The 21,369-nt window shown below is 33.8% G+C and overlaps 1 protein-coding gene across 4 annotated transcripts in view; it reads right to left on the bottom strand.

Moving 5' to 3' along the window:
• TENT4A (terminal nucleotidyltransferase 4A) overlaps positions 1-21,369 on the bottom strand; it is a 93,213-nt gene that overhangs the window by 18,453 nt on the left and 53,391 nt on the right. For all 4 annotated transcript variants that reach the window (XM_072605393.1, XM_072605394.1, XM_072605395.1 and 1 more), the window contains exons 2-5: positions 19,217-19,340; positions 12,884-12,930; positions 11,887-12,007; positions 9,283-9,390 (exon numbers count right to left, since the gene is read on the bottom strand). In XM_072605393.1, the coding sequence (XP_072461494.1) occupies positions 9,283-9,390; positions 11,887-12,007; positions 12,884-12,930; positions 19,217-19,340 (400 nt within the window). The remainder of the gene's footprint in view (positions 1-9,282; positions 9,391-11,886; positions 12,008-12,883; positions 12,931-19,216; positions 19,341-21,369) is intronic.

Raw genomic sequence — 21,369 nt, 5'->3', positions numbered from 1 at the left:
ATATTGCTTCTAATTCATCTTTTTGTTAATTTTTGTTGTAAATTTAATCAAATACAAACATTTCAATATAAAAATAAAAGACAGAAAGAAATGAATTTACATAATTTTTAAATACCCATACACTAAAAAGGTAGAAATAAATTTTATGTCTCCTGCACTTTTTGTGTTCTGTAGATTTTAAATACATACACAAATATATATATATATATGTACAGTCTTTATTTTAAAAAAAACCCTCTAAACTTAAATACCAAATGCCAAAATAAGTATTTCCATTTATATCATAAGCAGTAGGAGTTTATAAAACAAACTGTGAATCTCCTATTATGCAAAGCTTGCTTTTATTTTAACCACAATCCCTATAAATTCAACATGTAACTTTCAAAGCTATTCTGCTTCTCAGTGATTCCTCCTGGCCTTCCTTATATTCTCTTCTCATTTTAAAAAATTGAGATCCCTATCCCTTCCCCTGTCTCCTATCCCACCAAACCCAATGAGATTACTAAATAAAAAATGGAAGAAAACTGAAACCATTGTAATACACATGCATAGTCAAGAAAAACAAAAGCCTCTAATAAATGCTTTATTTTTTTCTCATTATTTATTCCTCAACTGATTTCGCAGATACTCCAGAGCTTTCTAACTTTAGCTATCTTGCTCAGAATAGGCTATGGTTACATTATCCCATGTTAATTTGTGATCATTAAGCTATAGGGTGAGACTGAACCAGTTAAATGAATGATCTGTCCATTTTCATTCTCTGTAAATATCTTTACATTTGGATGCAATCTAAATAAGCAAAGCGTTGGCTTTTAGTTGTAAATTTTAGCACCTTAATTACTAAAGAACAATTCTTCTACTAGGAAGATTTTTACAGAGTACTAATGTTGAAATTTATTAGAAGTGCATAACTCTAGTCTCTGAAAAACAAGCTAAGAGCCATTAGTATTCGGGGAAAAAAAAAAGGTTCCCACACTTAAAAAGTATTAAGTATATTTGATATCTATGTTTTACGTATCAACAAGGTAGCACTCAATCTGATTCATTCAATATAGGTATAACCTCTTTTCCAAAGCAGATATACTTTAAATTTGAATACAAAGTAAGCCATTCAGTTTTTCTTCCAATTTGACCTCAAAATGAAGCAACCAGAATGAATTTAGTGATGTGAAACTGAATGAAAGGTGGTCATTATGCTTAATATTTTCATTCAGTTTCAGATTTAGGACTGCAACATAGGGCCTTTGGATAGATCCTAGAGTACAAAAAGGGTGAGTGGTGTGTGTATAAGAAAGGGTAGTATAATGTATAATAAAGCAGAAAATGTTAATTGGAGTTGGGCTGTGAAGGGTTTTAACAGACAAACAGAAAAGCTTCTATCTGATGCTAGATGGAACAGTGTTTACTGATCGGGGTTAACAACATAGTCGTGGCTTAAGAACATCATTTTTGCTGCTATGTGGAAGATAGATTAGTGTGGGAGGAGAGGGGAGTGGGAATTGGAGCCAAGAAGAATAATTAGAAGACTGTTACAACAGTCCAGTCAAGAGGTAAGAAGGGCCTGAGCTAGGATGGTTACAGTTTGAATGGGAAGAAGAGGATTAAGGCAAAAGATATTGGGGGGGTAGAATCAATAAAACCTGAGAACTAAATGAATATGGTTAAAGGAAAGAGTTAGGAGTTGGAGATGTGAAGGTTGTAAACCTGACTAACTAAAAGGACAACATGCTATTGATGGAAATATAAAGGGCAGATGAAGAGAGTGTTTAAGGGAGAAGGTTAGGATGAGAAAATAGGCGAGGAAGGAAATATAAATATTTCTATTACAGACATGTCCAATTTGAAATACCTGAATCCAGAAAGAGATGCCCAGCAGTCTCCTGACTGACTGTAGGTCAGGAGAGAAAGTAAGACTGGATCTATATAAGTGAGACTCATCTACATAGAGATAATAATACAGCCCATGGGGGTTGATGAGGTTATTAAGTGAGAGAATGTGGAGGGAAAAGAGAAAAAGTTTCCTGGGCAGAGCCTTGGAAAACATCCACAGTTGGGATGAGGGGGTAAGAAAGTAATGATAAGCTAGCAAAAAAAGAGTGAAAAAGAAAAAGAATGCTATCTAGTTCTAAATTTAATATGATATCAAGTAGGTTCCAGTTCAATTTAAATGTTCAATAAATGCTTAATGACAATAAATGCGTCTATGTGGACCACACTGGGGGAAAATGGAGAAGAATAAATGAATTGTTAGAAAGGAAAGGCTGCAAATTTCATAGACCAAGTGAAATTCCCATGAACTTAGGCATTTTATAAAGCTACAGATATATCCTGTACTTTAGGAAAATTTGGTGAAAACTCAAAGTCACAAAACAAATTAAGGCACAGTTGCTAAATTATAAAAAGATTAAAATAATCAAAGAACTTCAAAGCAGAAAAAGGTCATAGAGATTGATTTCAATCCATACTCAAAGGAGTAATCACCACCCAAATATTCCCAGCGAGATTATCTAGCCACTGACAGGTAGAACTGGGTTTCTATGAAAGAAATTATATTCATTTATAAATCAGTGCTTACTCTGGCTGCACCTTCTCTCTCCATTTGGCAAGAAAATTAAAGGTTTGCTAGATGAAGCAGTTTCTAGGTTCTCGGTGTAGGGACTGATTTACAGTGCTTAAACTACTATAGGAAATGGTGATAATCTGGGTCATCTATTCTTTTATACATTTCTCATTTTAAGAGATGAACAGTTTGGTTAAATAAAGAAGCTCCAATCAGACCAAGATGAGTGCTATATCTTCTCATTTTTATTTGATTTTCTAATTTGGTATTGATTTTAAATTCTGCTCGCTGATAATGTAATGATTTCCACATTAGTTTTAGTCAGCTAAAATGTAATTAATTTCATGTTTTGTGATGCTAGGTGTTTTCCATATCCAGTTCCAAGTATTTTTCTGGAGTGAAGTGTCTATATAGAATGTAAGCATTTTGTCCCTTGTTTATTATTCTGATTTATGTTTTCCAACAAACTTTTCTATGTTTTCCCCTGGTTGGTTGGTTGTTGTCCTTCATTCTCAAAGAGAACTAAAATGACATCACCATGATAAACTCAAATTTCAGTGTGTCTGACTGTGGCTAATAATTTCACCAATACGAGCTTAGAATGCTCTACCACAGATTGGGCACAAATAGTCCATATGTTTTCCCTTAATCTCAATTTAATATAGAAGTCACCAAATATTAAATTATATGTTGATTTAATTTAGTGTGTTTTATTGGTAGATCTTGGTAGATTTTCTCCATTTCCTCATCCTTTGAAACAGAAGTTGATACAAAAGCTTCAGGTATTTTTATAGTTATCTTTTTGCCAACACTTCTCACAAACAATAAGAGATAACTAAGTGTGGTAAGGGGCAGCTATGTGGAACAGTAGAAAGACTGCCAGGCCTGGAGTCAGGAAGACCTGAGTTCAAGTCCAGCCTCAGACACTTATTATTTGTGTGATCCTGGGAAAGTCACTTAATCCTATTTGCCTAGATTTCCTCATCTATAAAATGAGGTAGAGAAGAAAATGGCAAACTACTCCAGTGTCTTTGACAAGAAAATCCCAAATGGGGTCACAAAGAGTCAGACACAATTGAAACAACACAACAAGAGTAGTTATGATGTTTATTATCTTATGATAGAGCCATCAACTTTTATTTGCTTCTTGAAAATCATATGAGCCCCACCAAGTCCTATTATGATGCCCCCTTGTGGCATAGAGAAGCCCCACATTCTTCAGCACTAGTTCTTTGAAGATTCCACCAGAGCAGAGGTCTCAAATGAGATCCTGGCAATACACAACTAACAAAATATAGAGAGGCTCATTGACAGTAGGCAGAACACCTGGTGATGAACTCAGAGCTACTTCTTAAACAGGCCTATTCAATGAATGGGCATTACCTCACCCTAAGTGAGTACCTGAACAGACCTTGGCCTAAAGGGGCCAAGGTCTCCCACTGCATCCTGGGTCATCTCCAGTCATCCTGATGAATATCTGGGTCATTGGATTCAGATGGTTCTGAAGAAGTGAGGCTGGTGACCTGCACAGCCCTTCCTCACTCAAAACAAAGTCAAGTGCAAGTCATGTCATCATTTCTCTGATGAAATGGTCTTCTTCAGCAACAAAGGATGAACACCAACACCAACACCACCACCACAACATTCAATTCAATGTAATATACATTTATTAAGTGCCTACTACGTGCCAGGCACTGTGCTAAGTGCTAGACAAAGAATGGCAACCACACCACCCAAAAGTGGAGCAGTCATGGAACTTGCTCCTAATATAAAGCCAAAATTCATAAACGAAAGCCAAATTCATGAGTAAACCAAAGAAGACACTGATCAGAACCAAAAATTATTGCTAATTTAGAGATCTTCCAAAAGAAGAAAGTAATTCTGTAACAACTGTTGGCAGCTACTCAAAGAAAAAAATCAATTTTCCATGAGGACTATATGAATATCTACTTTTTTTATCTTTTAAGGAATTAAGAGATTAAAAAAAGAAGAAGAAAGCTCTGAAGGAAAAAATTGGCAGGAGAATGAATAGTTTAGAACAGAAAGTAGTAGAATTTACCCAGTAATGGACTCCCTGAAAACTAGAAAAGACCAGACTGAAATAAATAACTACATAAGATAGGAAGAAATATTTTTTAAAAATGAAATGTAATGACTGAGAAAAGCAAAAAGAAGAAAAACCTATCTGCTACTAAAAACAAACAATCTAGAAAACAGGTCAAGGTGGGACAATTTAAAAATCATCACTTTCCCTGAAAAACCATGATTTTTAAAATATATATTTAAAGAAATCATAAATTAGAACTAACCAAATCTATTAGTACAAGAAATCAAAGAAAAGATAGAATCCTATCACTTTCTGAAAGAACTTCAACAAGAAAAGTCCTAGGAATGTCAGTCAAATTCCAAAGCTTCTACACATCAAAGAAAAGATACTATCAGCATCCAGAAAGAAGCAATGCAAGTACCAAAGATGAAATCAAGGATCCCCAAAAGACCTGGAAGCTCCTAATTTAAATGAAAGGAGATTTTGGAAAGTATTATTTCAAAAGCAAAAGACATATGCTTGCAACCAAAAATAATTTACCATGCAAACGATAACTATCATCTTACAAGAGGGGAAAAAATAGACCTTTAATGGAATTGAAGATTTTCAAACATTTCTGAAGAAAAGACCAGAGCTAAGAAAGAGCTCTGAAGTGTCAATACAAGAATTAAAAGAAAGTGAGAAAGATAAATTTTATCTGAGCAAATGGAAGCAGCCTTCTGATAATGTAATCCTATCTTCAGAATCTTAATGTTTTCAAAGAAAATTTAGGGACTTAACTCAGAAAAATACAAGTCCTAAGGCCAGATTAGTCCCTTTCTGAGTGTTTAAAACAAATTGGAAAATAAGGGAGAATATAAAAAATACATTAATATAAAAAGTATTAGAACTTATTCTTTTTCAAACTTGAGATGTGTGAGAAGTAGGTGTGGGAAATGGGCATCAAATGAACCTCACTTTTAACTGAAACAGATAAAGAAGGGCTTAACACACACACACACACACACACACACACACACACACACACACACACCCCCACTCAAACAATCTGGTGCAGAAATACATCAAATTCAACAGAGCAACCATCAGGAATGAGGGGTGCAGGGTTAAGGAAAAGGAGAATACTGGTGAAGAAATAGCTGCAGGTACAACAAACTTCTTGATGTTGAGAGATAAAAGAAAAAACAAAGCAAAGAATTATATTCTAAAAGAGATGCCCATCCATTGGAGAATGGCTGAACACATTGTGACATAAGAATGTTATAAATTATTGTGCCATTTGGAATGAAGAAAATTTGCAGAGAATCTTTTGGAGTATGAATTGACATAAAGTATGCAAAAAACAAAACAATGGTTTATATAAGGATAACAACACTGTAAAAAAAAAAATCTATAAAAACTCAAGAATTCTAATCGGTGTGATAACCAATCATATCTACAAAGGTCATATGATGAAACATATTAGCAATCTAATGAAAGAAAGGCGAGGGGATCAAAGGGCAGAAAGAGTCCAGGAAGACACATATACTTTTGGACATGGCCACTAGGTAGATTATTTTTGCTTAACTACCCATATTTGTTACAAAGATTGTTTCCCACACCCCTTTCTCTCACTTTTTAAATTTGGAGTGTTGGAGGAGTATTGAATGGAGAGGACAAGTTAGCAATGCTAATACCAAAAGAAGTAGCTACCCACTGAAACATTTTTGTTTAAATGCATGGAAGAGAACAGAAAGAAATACAAACAAGCAGTATAGCTTTAAATATAATGTGTAGAATTTATCATGTACTTTTTAACAAACAAAAAAATTAAAAAGTATGAATCAGAGACTTGGTCTCACATACAATCCTTTGTGTTCTGCTGTTTATATGGATTTTTTTTTATTTTTAAGTTCAAAATTTTAAAAATAGCAATTGAAGGCAAAAAATTTACAAAAAGTTAGACAAGAATCCAACTAAGTCAGTCCATACCATGGGTGGGTAACAATGAAATTAGAAGTACAACCAAACCAAACAATAGAAAAGATCTATGAAGATTTATATGGCAAACTATTGTCTTCAATAATAATGAGGCATTATGCTGGACTATAATAGAACAATCCTGAAGGGGGCATAAAAATGGCTGTAAAGAAATTAAAGATGCAAAAAACAGCTGGACCACACCATAGATATTTGGAACAGGTCTAATTCTGAAGGAACAAGGGCTCAGTTTTCAAAATATCACAATTCCTTAAGGGAAAAAATCTTAGAATTTATTTGGAACTCCAAAAAAAAGATATGTGAGGAAATATCAATAGCTATAAAATCAATTATATATTTATTAAGTATCTACTATGTACCACATACTGAGGATAAAATGACAAGAGGGATGGAGTCTGTTCCCTTAGGACAATGCAAAGCATCCTAAATGAGATCTATAATCCGAATTCAGTCTAACTATTCAAATAGGAAAAAGAAAGTGGCTAAAACATGCCTATTATCCAGAATTTTAATAATATAGTTGAATAAAGTTGGTCCAAAAAATATTTTGGACAAATAGTACAAAGTGATAATGGGTCCAGAATTAAATAGGAAGAGAAGAACAGGCTGAGAAATTTAATGACTCCAATCTTTTCCTTGAAACAATGGTACATTTTTAAAATATCAATATTCTTCTAAAAGTATTGGATGACTGAGAGTCACAAAACATTATAGTCCCTGAAGAATTAAAGTTGAGGGTCATTCCAAGGGCAGTGGAGAAGAAGATAGTGAGCATAAATATGCTGCAGTTTATTACCAAGGAAGAATTCCACAGGAATGGTTTAAAATAGATATCATCAGATGACGGACTTTGATAGACTTAGTTCTTCTCAGCAACACAGAGGCCTAAGACAATTTGAAAAGACTCGTGATGGAAAATGCCATCCACATCCAGAGAAAGAACTATGGAGTCTGAATGCATCAGGTCGAAGCATACTATTTGCTTTCTCTTTTTCTGCTGTTTTGTTTTTTTCTTTCTCATGGTTCCGCCCATTCATTCTAATTCTTTTATACAACATGACTAATATGAAAATATATTTAATAAGAATGTATATGTAGAGCCTATATATGATTGCACACCATCTTGGGGAGGGAGGAAGTGAGGGAGGTGAAGAAAATTTAAAACCCAAAAGCTTATGGAAGTGAATGCTGAAAACTAAAAATAAACTAATTAAAATTTTTAAAAAGATATCATCAGAGAAAACTATGCAAAAATAGAGAAATAGGATCACAGAATCTAGAAGGTCTCTGAGATGTCAGAGGCCCAGGATCTAGTCAAACCCACATATTTTACAAATGAGGAAAATAAGGCCCAGGAAGGCTAAGTGTCCTGTCCAAGGCCATAAAGGTAGTAAAAGCATTGGAGGTAAGATGTGAATCTAAGTTCTCTGTCTCAAGAGCTGGTTCTCTTAAAGAGATGGTTTATGTATTTCACTAGTAATCAAGCAATGTGAAGAATTGTGGGGAATGACCCCTAGTATTTTGGACAGGTCTCCTATGGAGAACTTATGGGAGGACCTAGGTAAGAGTTACAGAATATGCAGGCATGCGTGGGTTTTGCTTTGCACTTTGGCAGGGAGATCCACATCAGTGAGATCATAGAGCCATCAAAGTATATGATGATGTGATTTGTAAACACCAGAAATTTTATAAAACTTTGATGTCTAATTTTTTAATTCTGATAATTCAGGATAATAGTACTTGAAAACTTAGGTTAAAGAAGAAATCTTTAAAAGCCTATACAAACCTATATCTGCTTATCATCTTAGGAAGGGTAGAAAGGAAGGAGGGATAGGATTTGGAACTCAAAAGTTTACATGTTTTAACATATAATTGGGGAAAAAAATAAAATATATTTTTTAAAAAGTCTAAGTATATTTTAGTTTAACATTTTCTGAAAGATAAATCACATTAAGGAAGTTTTATAACTTTACAGTTCACCCATTTTGGTCCTGCTGTTAAGAAAGGACATTTAAAATCTACAGCAAGACAAAGCTATCGCTTTAAAAATGTTTCAGTCAATCGAGCGTTCAAGCAAAATGTTAAGGTCATTTTAATCAAAATGAAGAGCATTTCAAAGGATATATTTTTCTTTGAATTTTTTAATTTTTAGTAATAGTTACAACTGAATAATAGACAATGTTATATTTCTGAGTATTATACTCACAATTAATTTATGATTACTGAACCACATTAAAAATCCTGAATTAAATTCATAAATATGGCTAGTCTTCTGTTATTTCTACCAATAAATACTGGAAAGAGAATTTTAACAACTTTTTTTGAAACAAAATTCTACTTTGTTTCAAATTTAAAAATAGAACAAGACAGTTCACAATGTAGATGCAAATTTGCTACATGGTTACTTTGAATGGGATTCTCTCAGCTAAAACTTTGTAGTGTAAATAGTGGCAGAAATACTCAAGTTCAAGTGGAAAAAGCACTTTTATAATTACTTAGAAAAGGACTCATACTTTATAACTTTGTAGCACAAACCAGGGCAAAAATAATGCATTAAAAATAAAACTAAGTCATTTTCCAAATATATGCCATATCTAGTATTGTTTCTTATAGAGTTTAAAATGAAGTAACTAAAGTAAGTCTTAAAACTCATTACGCATTTTGGAGATTCAACTTTTAAGCATAATAAGCATACCTTCATATAATCCTTGATCAACCGAGCTGCCTTCACACCAGTTTCCATATTAAAACTGATGTCAACTTTCACTTCTGTCTCCTGGTCAGTGAGTTTAATTATTGGTACCTGAAAAAAGTTTTAAAGAAATTACTGACTTACTATGTAATAATTGTAGTTATTTAATAAGATTTTTCAAAATTGCTACTTTCTATACATTTTAGAAAATAAAATAACAAGCAGCTGGACAAAAAGGACTTAGCAATAACACCTCCCTCCATCAGTGAGGAGACTGCAATCCTACATCATCTTGTAATCATAAACTGGACTACCATAAATGTAAAAAACGTCAAGAAAACGAATGCTGCCTTTCAAAACAACTACAAACACACAGCACTTACAGTACTTTGCATATAGTACAATTTAGTAAAAACATCCAGGTGATATAATACAGTAATTTAAAGTTCTACAGCTAAAAAGGATCTTGGAACTACATTTCATTTTTACCAGTGAGAAAACTGAGCCCCCAAAAGATTAAGGAATGTGTTCAAGGTCGCACAGCTTAGTATTCTCATCATCACTGTAATAATTATAAAAATAACATTTATATAGCACTTACTAAATGCCAGGCTTTGTGCTAAGTATTTTACGATTCTTATCTCATTTGATCCTCATATAACAAACCCAGGAGGTAAGTGTTTTTATTATTCCCAGTTCACAGATGAGAAAACTAAGGTAGACAGGGGTTAAGTGATTTGCCCAGGGACACCTAACTAGTAAGGATCTGAGGCTGAAGCTGAACTTAGGTCTTCTTGAATCCAAGTCCAGGTCTCTATTCAGTGTGCCCTTTAGCTGCCTCATAATTAGTAACAGAGCTGAAACAGTACCATTCGCGACCACACTAAAATGCTTTTACAAGAAAGTACAACTCATGGAACACTAATTCATTGTTGGTGGAGCTGCGAGCGCATCCAACCATTCTGGAGAGCAATTTGGAACTATGCCCAAAGGGCTACAAAAATGTGCATACCCTTTGACCCAGCAATATCGCTACTAGGACTATATCCCCAAGAGATCATAAAAATGGGAAAGGGTCCCACATGTACAAAAATATTTATAGCAGCACTCTATGTAGTTGCCAAAAACTGGAAGTCAAGGGGATGTCCATCAATTGGGGAATGGCTGAATAAATTATGGTATATGAATGTAATGGAGTACTATTGTGCCATAAGAAATGATGAACAAGAAGACTTCAGAGAGGCCTGGAAGGACTTATATGACCTGATGCTGAGTGAAAGGAGCAGAACCAGGAGAACTCTGTGCACAGCAACGACCACAGTGTGCGAGAGTTTTTTCTGGTAGACTTGGAATTTTGTAATAACGCAAAAACTTCTTATAAAAAAAAAAAATCCCAAAGGTGGTTCTCAAGGCAAAATGCCTTCCACACTCAGAGAAAGAAATATGGAAGTCATTCACAAAATGTAGCAGATTATGTTTGTGTATGTGTAAGTTTTTGTGTATCATGTTTTGATTTGTTATATGATTTCTTTCATTTATTTTAGTCTGAGTACATAGCATGACTATAGTGAAAATATACTCAATAGGAAAGCATATGTAGAACCTATACAGAATTGTATGCAGTCATGGGGAGGGAGGGGGGCAGTGGGGGGTAGGTGTGGGGGGGATAAAATCTCAATTGTATGGCAGTGATTGTTAAACATTAAAAAATAATAATTTAAAAAAAAATGAAAAAAAGAAAGTACAACTCAGTCAGGAAATATAGATGACTGGGATCTTATTTATTCTTGTTTTTACGGAATGGTAAGTTTGGAAAAAGTAAGTACCCCAGGGCAGAGAGAGTAAAGGTGCATCCCTCCCACAAAAATTGCCAGTGGTGTAATAAGGCAACGAAAAAATGTTTTGTCTATTAATAGTCTAAATTGTGTACTTAAACTAAAACATCTTGTTTTAGGATGTCCAAACACTTTAATTCGGCTTTAAGAATCACAACAAATTTAACTTGCTCTATCAGCAATAATTTCATTGGTCATCAATATAAAGATGTAACATTTTTTACCCTTCTAAATACTATAAGTAGTGAAATGTGAGGATAACATTTTATTCAGTTTGAAAACTAAGCAAATATTTAACAAAGTTCCTTTGCAATTCCCCTTCCTGGGAGTTTACACTAATACCACTATTTTGGAGCTTACTAACATAATGGAGCATACTGAAAACCTAACATGCCCCCAGCCTACCATCTTCAAGGTCTCTAAATGATTACAGGATTTCTAACTTGAGGTATCTCTTTCTCCACAAGGAAGAAATTAAGTTTAAGTAAAATTATAGTATTCTGCCATGAAAATCTTGATTGTTTGCTAGTTCTTGTTCTACTCATAATTAAAATTTCCATTAAGTTTTTATACAGCTGGTAATCATGATTACAGACTACATTACCAAAAGAGTGACATTATATACACTCAAATTCTAACCTAGAAAATAATCTAAATGTTGAAAAATTAAACATATTAAATCATATAATCTACTGGACCCAAACAGAGACTTGTACCGAATATTTTTAGTCCTTTAAAACCACCTGCTTCATTACTTTTAAAAAATACTCACTGTAGCTTTGTCAAGCACTTTAATAGAACACGGCTCAGCCACACTGTGTCTGCGCAGCGCTTGTTCCAACAGCTGTAAAGGAGGACGTTCCCACTTTCCAAAGACTACTAAGTCTATGTCACTACACAAAAGGTAGAGAAGATGTTAATAAAATATTCAATAAATAGTTTATTCATATTCTTAAAGTAGAACAACACATAACATTTAGTACAAATAGATCATTCACTCGATCTTTAGAAGCCTAAAATAATTCCACTAACTGGCATCACTTGTAAAAGGCAGTTTATTTCCCATTGTAAAATGGCAAATAGAAAAGTGACGGAGTTTTCTAAACATCCTACAGGTATAATTTAAAAAGAAAACCAATATCTCCTGATTCACACTTCTGTGCTCTCTACTGATTATTGTGTTTTTCCAAGTCACATTCACCTTTTGTTAAATGTAATTCGGGATGTCCCTGGGTTATCTAGAATCCTCGTAAATTTCAAATATGATCTCTCCCTCAATCTGAAAATGGTAGTAATAGGTCAGAAGAACAGGAGTTAACTCTTAAAATCAAATTTTTAACGAAATTTCTTATGCAATTATGCCAAATCTTACCCATAATTATGAGTTAAAAGGCCTATAATGGGAAAAATTGAGAATTATAAAAAAAAACCTCATACTTAGGATCATTGAATCATAGAGTTAGATGGTAAGGATGCCAAGTAGCTCACCCTCTCATTTTATAATGAAGAGTTTGGGACCTTAAATAAGTGCAAAACTAAAACTGTGAACTATGAACATAAAATTATAATAAAACCTGAAATCCCAAGAAATTCATTTCTTACCACCATTTTCCCCTAGGTTCTTTATCAATTCCTAATTTGGCTATAATCATATGATATGTAATCTTGAAATTTTAAAAAATTAAACATCTCTTTACATCTTTAATGCACATAAACACACAACACATAATGGGAATTAAGAAACAAAACAAGTAAAAATTTTAACTTACCTAGTTGGAAGATAAAGTCCTGTACTAAAACTGCCAAATATCTGAACCTGAAAGAAAAAGATATTCTCTACTGAAACATTTCAAAGCAACTCACTATCAAGGTTCTGACTAAAGTAACAAGTTTAACATAAAAATACTTATTATTAGATACAAAATTAAACTAGAATTTTAATAATAAAACACAGATCAAAATTAAATTGGTAAGAAAATATTTTGCAATCTATGAACATTCTTATTTTATTGACTTCCCATTCCCATTGTGTGAATCTCTAAAGCTCTCAAAACCAAAGAATTAGTCGTGTTGCTCCACCTAAATAACTTTAAAATACTGTAATTTTTTAAAGCCCTATGATAGATGACATTAAATTACTAAACCAAAATAAATCACTGAAGCAATTATATTTGTAAGAACATCAAAATTGGCATAATTCATCCACAACAAAAATAAAAATAATAGCCAAAGTTTATATAGCACTTTAAATTTAGCAGTGTTTTCTTATTCAATGAATCCTTAAAACAACCACAGATATCACCCTTATTTTAGAAGAGAAGAAAATGAATCTCAGAGTAATTAAGTCACCTAGTGAAAATCACACCAAAAGTGTCAGAAACAGGATCTGAATCAAGGTCTCTCCTAATTCAAAGTCCAGCCCATCTGCAAAAGTACTCAAATATCCAAAAATACTGATACATGACATTTACACAGAAGTAATTGCTGAGTTAATATGTGGAAAAACTATGGAAAATGGGGAAAGTAACAGAAGGTTAGAGAAGGACAAATGTTTTGATTTCTCCACTTCCCCAAATCCCCTATCCCCCCCAAAAAAAGAAATCTGCAAACTACAGGTCAGTGAACTTGACTTTGGTTCCTAGGAAAATCCTAGAATGGATTATTAAAGAGATGATTGGTAAATATCTAGAAAAGGAAAAAGTGATTTGAATGGCTTCATTATAAATATGTTATACCAAATAAACATGATTTCCTTTTTTTGTTTTTGATGGATTACTAAAACAATGAGAATTCCACAGATATAGTTTATGTATATTTCAGCAAAACTTTTGACCAAAAAAAAAAAACCTCAAATTACTCAGATGGAAAAGATGGAAAAATGTGGAGAAGATAATGCAATTAAATTGATTCAGAACTAGTTGGATGGCCGGCCTCAAAAAGTAGCTGTTAATGGTTCAATGTCAACACGGCAAGAATTCTGCAGTGAAGTAACCCCCAAATATGGGTTCAGCCTAATGCTGTTGATCACTTTTATCTATGACTTAGATAAAGATAAGGATGTAAAACTCATCAAAGTTGCACATGACATTAAAATGGGAGGGATGGCTAACACACTGAATGAGTCAGGATCCCAAAAATATATTAGCAGATCAGAGTGTTAGGCTGAATTTACTAAGATGATATTTAATAGGAATAAATGTAAATCTTACACTAACAAAAAGCTAACTTCATAAGTACAAGATTGAGGGAGGGATGCTTTTGTGACAAAGATCTGGGGGTTTTGGTAGACTACGAATTCAGTCTCACTCAGCAGTACAACATGGCTGTCAAAAAATCAAATAAAAAAATGCACTCTTGGGCTTCGTTAACAGGGAAAAAAAAAGGAGGCAAGAGTTCCTCCACTTTCTGTCCTAGTCAGTCTATATCTGTAGGATTGTGTTGAGTTCTGATCACTTTGTGTAAAGAAGGATATTAATAAACTGGAGAGATTCCAGGTGAGGGAAACCATCAATGTGAAGGACCTGGAATTCATGCCATATAAAGACTGGATAAAAGGAACTGAGGATATTTGGTAATGAGAAAAAAAGAGGAGGAGAGGCAGAGATTTAAAGGGCTATCAAGTAGAAAAGGTATTTTTTTTTTTACTGCCAGATGACGAATACAGTGGGTAGAAATTGCAAAGAGTTTAAGGCTTGACTTTGGGAGGAAAATTTCCCAGCAATTAGAGATGTCCAAAAGTGAAAATGGCTACCTTAAAAAGTGGTAGTTTTTGCCTACTTGGAAAGCCTTCAAGCAGAATCTAGATAACCTCTAGGAAGGTGTTTTATAGTGATGATTCCTTTTACTAGAAATTAAAGTAGATGGCCACTGAAGTCTCTTCTAATTCTCAAATTTTAGGATACTCTAAAAATTCTATTAGAAACAATCTAAAGGTAAGGATGATAAAATAACAAGAATATTCATAGGCTACATAAAGTTTTATTATAGTCTTATTATATAATGCTATAAATGAGCATTAAAAATCAATTTATTTTTAGACTGCTACAACAAATTATCCCTAAAATGAGTTATATATTAAAGCACAATAAGCAGACAAACCAGGCACTATATGTTTAAGAGCCTGAAATAATAAGAACAGCAAGTTGATTACACACCAGGATACTGCCTGGGTCAATAAAATCTCAATAAAAATGACTGATGTATTTGTGTAATTTTATATATGTATGTGTGTGTGTGTGTGTGTGTGTGTGTGTGTGATTTTCATTTCATCCTAAGGCAAAGAACTCTGTAATTTCAATAATTTCATAGAACTACAAAATACATTTATCTACTGATGAAAATTCACCAGTAAAAGAAGAAATCATATTTTCTTGCTGCTAAATCAAAATCATTACAAATTCACTAAACTTTTGGTAATAACTGACATCAGCAGTTTCCTTAATTTTTTAAAGGATTTATTAAAACTGGAAAAGGGTGGGGACTAGGCAGAGGATAAAAATCTTTACTATACATTTTAAGACTAAATGATCTGATAGAAAACCAATGAAATTAATCATTCAATTTTTCAAAAGGAAATCATGGGGCATTAATTTAGGTGGTTAGGGTGAGGGAAAGGACAAGAATTGTTAAGTAAATTTCTCAAAAATATCCTTTTTTAAACACCTTATTAGAAGTTCAAGAAAAACATATGTTGATAATAGAAGTCTCTTTTATACATCAAAGGAAGAAAGGCAGCAAGATAAGTAAATGGACTGGTGAGCAAAGTTCAAAAAATAAGAAATCAAAATAAACACTAAATTAATTCTTCCTTTTCACTGAGGAAGCCATTAAAGAAGATTCTCATTCTCAAATTATCCTTTTCATATGGGTAAGGTGGAGATAGCAACCAATGATAAATGTACAGGATGTTCTAGACTTCGTCTAGAGATTGAAAAATCACTTTAATGGGATGACGCTGAGCCAAGTGTTTAGAAGGCACTTAATGGTGAAACTGGATAACTACAGGCCAAAATGTATAACCTGTCATTATAAACAGATACTGTGTTGAATAAGTGGCAAATGGCCAGGAATTATAAAACACAAGAATACTCTACAATAGACCCTGAGAAATGATTAAATCTTATTTTCATAATGAGTAAGGAGGTAAAGTCTATAACTGAATGCTCAAGGAAACAATTTAGTAAAAGGAACTCATGCCTGACTAACCTATCAAAAATTCTTTAAGGTAAAAAAACTTACATTTAGATAACCAGGAACAGCTGACCATAGTTTATAACACACAGATTTTCTGAATAGCTATACTTGAATTTCTTTTAATAAATACTTAAATGCCTATTGTGTTCAACGTATTGTGCAAGGCATTAGGGACATACAATACCACCATCAAAGTGAGGGAAAGCCACCAGTCCATGACCTCAAGAAGTCTGCAAGATATACCGCATAAACAGATAACTAAACACAAGATAATCTGAAGGAAAAGAGAAGCACCAACTAGGAGGATCAGAAAAGGCAGATGAACTGGTCCTTGAAAGAGTTACGCATCCTAAGAGGCAAGGGTAAGGAGAAAGAGTATTTCAGGCATTAGGGATACCTATGAAAAGGACTGGGGACAGGGAGCAACCAAGTTTGGGGAAGAGTAACTAGGTCAGTTTGATAGTAATGTCATTGTGTAAAAGTCAGTAATGTGAAGTTAAATCTGAAAAATTAGGCTAGAGCCAGAAAAGCAAGGCCAAAATCCTGGGCCGAGTGCGTAAGCAATAGGGGGGGTCACTGAAGATTTTTGAAGAGAAGAGTGACGTGGTCAAAGCTGTACATAAGGAATATTATTTTGGCAGGTCTATGGATGGTGGATTAGGGAAGAAAAAAATTGAAGGCAAGAAAACCAATCAGAAAGCCACTACAATAATCTAGGAAAGAAGTTAAAAGGGCCTGAACACCAGGGTAGTAGAAGTAAGAATAGAGATAAGAGAATAAACTCAAAGGTACTGTATAACAAAATTTAGAAATGGGCTGGATGAAGGGTTGGAGTAGTATAAGGCCAGAAAAACCAAGGATGACTCAGTTTATCAACCTAAGCAAATGGAAAGATAGTGGTTCCTTCAAGAGAAATAATGAGATCTGGAAATGGGATCGGGATTACTGAAGAGAATTATTAATGACCATTTTGGACAAATTGAGTCTAAGGGGCTTATAGGACATCCCAGATAAACAAAAAGCAGAAGATAGCTAGTAGATGAGAGGAGTCTTGAGTTCAGGAAAGAAATTGGAGCCAGGCATTAACTTGAAAGTCGTAGGCATCAAAATAATAGCTAAACCCATTAGAACTAATCACCAATGAAGGAGGAATAAAGAAAACAGGGAAGAGGGCCCAAAATAGAGCCTAGGATGAAGAAGGGGAGGGAAGATAAGGAGAAGCATGGTACAAAGCAGTATAAAAAGGAATAGTCAAACAGGAAGGAGGAAAACTAGGAGAAAAATGAAAATCAAAGAAGTACACTAAGGGGAGGAATGGTTGACAGTGTTGAAAGATGTCAAAAGGTCAGGAAAAATGATGCAATTAAGAGATTATTAACCTATGAAAGAACTGATTCCAGTACATGATAGTGGAGCCAGGTACTGAGGAGGCGAAAACTGAGTAGGAGTGGAAGAAGTGGAGGTAATGACTGTGGGTGTCTTTTTCCAGGATTTGGCTATGAAAGAAAAAAGATCTAGGAAAAAAAGAATGAGGAAATGGCATGGTCAAATAAATGAAGTTTTGTTTTGCTTTTTTTAGGATGAAGGAGACCCCAGCCATCCATAGGGAAGGGAGTGGTTGTTAAAGAATTTTAACAGGAGAGAGAGGCTAACTAAAAAGAAGGTATTAAGGGAACAAACAGATGTGAGCCTTAGAAAGGAGGGCAACTTCTTTGTCAGAGACAGAAGAAAAGAAATAGACTATGGCATAACAGAGGATGAGGACTTTGAATAAAGAATAAAGGAGAAGAGGTAGTATACCACAGAGGGCCTCAAGGGTCTCTGCTGAGTAAGCCTGGGATAGAGTGATGTAGAGAAGGAGAAAAGAAGTTTGAAACTATAATTGTGGCAATGTGACCAAGACACCATCAGGAAAAAAATAAAACAATTACCAGGAAGCCATGAAGCATGTTTTAAAAATATTTCTTTACCATGGAACTGATAAAATTATTTTTATTAAGGTTAAACAAAAAAAAATGGAAAAGAGAAAGACAAATAGAGGTATATGGAATGGTAACTGGGAATAGTCTTATACACCAAGAATCTGTGATTTCATAAACACAAGGTACTTCAAATGTGGGACTCCATCCACCAAAGCCTCCTTCAATACATACATACATACATGACTTAAAACATAAGTTACAGGGAGGTGCCAGAGGCAAAGAGAAGTTAAATGATTTGCCCAAAGTCACAAAGAGAAGAGTAAGAAGAAGCCTAAATCTTCCTGACTTCCAGTCCAGGACTCTATCCTCTATGTTACACTGCCTTTACTGGAACTACTCCTATCTTCATGACTTTTTTATAAATGATCTGGACAAAGATGTACAAAGAGTGCTATATAAAGACTGACATATTTAAAGTAAACATAGGGCAAATAAAAATTAGTTTTACAGCACAAATGATAAATTTACTGAGTCTACTATAAGCTCCTTTAAAGCAGAAGCCATGCCTTGCACATCGTTTCTTTCTCACAGTGCCTAGTACAGTGCTGGTCATATAAGAAGTAGGTCAAGATAGTTCAGTAATTAAACTTTAAAAATGTATTAAAACATGCAATTAATAGTTCATTTTATAAAATGTAAAAAACAAGAAATAGAAGAATCCAGGCTTAAACTCAGGCCTTTCCTTCTACAATTCTATTCCTACTGAGCACTATACTGCTTCTCAGAGAGCACACAGGTTAATGGAAATTAGAATGTTTGGGGAATTCTTAACTTTTAGGGCAGAAACAATGGGAAAAAAAAACATACCTTTTCATAAGATGTCTGTTTGGTGGCACTCTGACTAGGAAAAGAATCTGATTCTTTGTGACAATTATATTTTTAAACTTACCTATATAATCATACAGAGGCATGAAAATATGCACTTACATCAGCCGTAGGCCAAAGATCTTTTATGACAGTTTCTATTCTTTTAACTACTTCTCTTCGCATAGCTGCTTCTTCGGGACAGGGGGACATGAAATTATAAAAGTCAATTATTTCCTCATGAAGCCTAAAAAGGAAAAAAAGGGAGAAGGAAAGAATCATTACTATGAGTATAAATGAGTTTCCCAAGTTTGCTTAACAATACAGACCTCTTAACAGCATTATTAAAGTTATATATACAAATCATAGGAATAATTTTTAAATCCTATTGTTATTTTATACTTAAATGTATGTCACATTTTTAGTAATAACTGGGTTAAACTAAAATAAGTCATGCAAAAGGATTTGGTTCTGAAGATATGGGAAAAGTGGGGTAGTGGCGAAGGGAAGCACAAGAGGGAGGGGGGAAAGGATACATAGGAGAGAAAATGCCATATATGTATAGATGTGATAGGTGGTCACAGAATTCTACTACAGTCAAACAACTCAAAGTCATTTAGAATTAGCACTGCTTAACTTAATCCAATAAACATCCAAAGGTATTCTCTCCAAAAGAGAACACTGGAGAGCAACCGCAAGAAACGATTTTAAAAGGCATTATCTTATTTTTATTTTTCTAAATCAAATCCTGAATAATATGTCTAAAATAGATATTCTCCAAAAGGCTTAACCACCTCTACTTGCCTCCAATCACTTATCTTTCCAGTCAAAATTTTATCAGCAACTGACATCTAACTATTGGCCTTTATAGGAAAGAATTACTGATGACAATTTGGTACCACAGATGCCAAGAAGATGTCTGTTATTTTATTACAGAAGTTAACTAGGAGGCAGAAAAGACTAAAACTAGTACTACAAAATTTTTAAATATATATATTTAAAATTCATGTGCTTATATTGAAAAGTTTATATTTGGTAAACATACAGATTCCATTGCTAGTGAAATAACTTGAAAAATAAATTATATTCTCTGACTTAAAATACTCTGTCAAATAAAAAAAAGAAAGCAAAACAATGCCACTTTACCGTTACTGTACTACATACAGCTTCTGGTGCTGACTTCAACAAGCTGTCCACTTATATGAGTGCTCTGCTGTTTTTTTTAAACAACACTTTAAAAAGTTGAAAAGATAGGCAGGAAACATACCGACAAAACCCTTGGGGTGGTTGTGGGGTACCGTATTTTAGTAGCCCAGAGGTTCAAACTGCTTGAATAATAAGAGCCAATGCCTTTTGTTCATGATTTATGGAATAAAAATAATTGTAGCATTTTGGAATGCAATTAAACTATATCAATTTTTATCAGAGTGGTAATAATCATCACTCAAATGTAAATACTACCTTAACAGAAAAGAGTTATTTAGGAGCATAAGTCAAATTTTTATGGAATGAATTTATGAGAAAATGGGCAGAAAAGCAATGTGATCAAATAATTTTAGTACATTTATTATTACAATAGAATTTTCTGTTACTACATAACCATATATTTTATCAGATGAATCGAGAGCAATTTAAAAGCACTATATATTATGTTTTACATTTACTATAACCTATTAATCATTGTAAAGATCAAACTGCCTACACAAATAGAAAGAACAATTAACGAATTAATTATGAACCTATAGAAACATCTTTTATTAAGACTTTTTATATCAGTAAGATGGACCTACAGAGGTGGCTGAGTATGGAGCAGAGTACTGCATCTAAAGTTACTTAGACTTGGATGCAGACCCTGCCTGTGACACATCTCAAAGAGAGTGACCCCTAGGCAACTTCAGCTTACCCCTGTTGGCCTCAAGGAATTCTGTAGGACATCTAATAAATCATAGAATGTGACCTCCTTTGGTGCAAGACATTCCCAGAAAGCAGTTCTTAGACAAAAGTAAAGATCCTCCATTTTTCACTTATAATGAGTTTATCTTTACTAAATTTACTGGTGATTATAAGCATATAAAAGAACAGCTAGGAGGAAATCACACAGGGATTGAACTCAAGAGACCCTCCTTCTACTTCCTGCTACTTGTAAAACTTTACACAAGTCACCTGAACCCTGAGACATGTTAAACATACTTCTGCATTGGTAAAAAGGGAATAAAACATGCCCTACCCTAGCTTGAAGGGGTGGTATAAGGACAAAAATAATTTTATGGATGGCA

Source organism: Notamacropus eugenii, chromosome 4 (assembly GCF_028372415.1).
Source record: "Notamacropus eugenii isolate mMacEug1 chromosome 4, mMacEug1.pri_v2, whole genome shotgun sequence".
Classification (NCBI taxonomy): domain Eukaryota; kingdom Metazoa; phylum Chordata; class Mammalia; order Diprotodontia; family Macropodidae; genus Notamacropus; species Notamacropus eugenii.
Note: the sequence above shows the minus strand (reverse complement) of the source record. Positions and strands in the feature narration are given on the sequence as shown.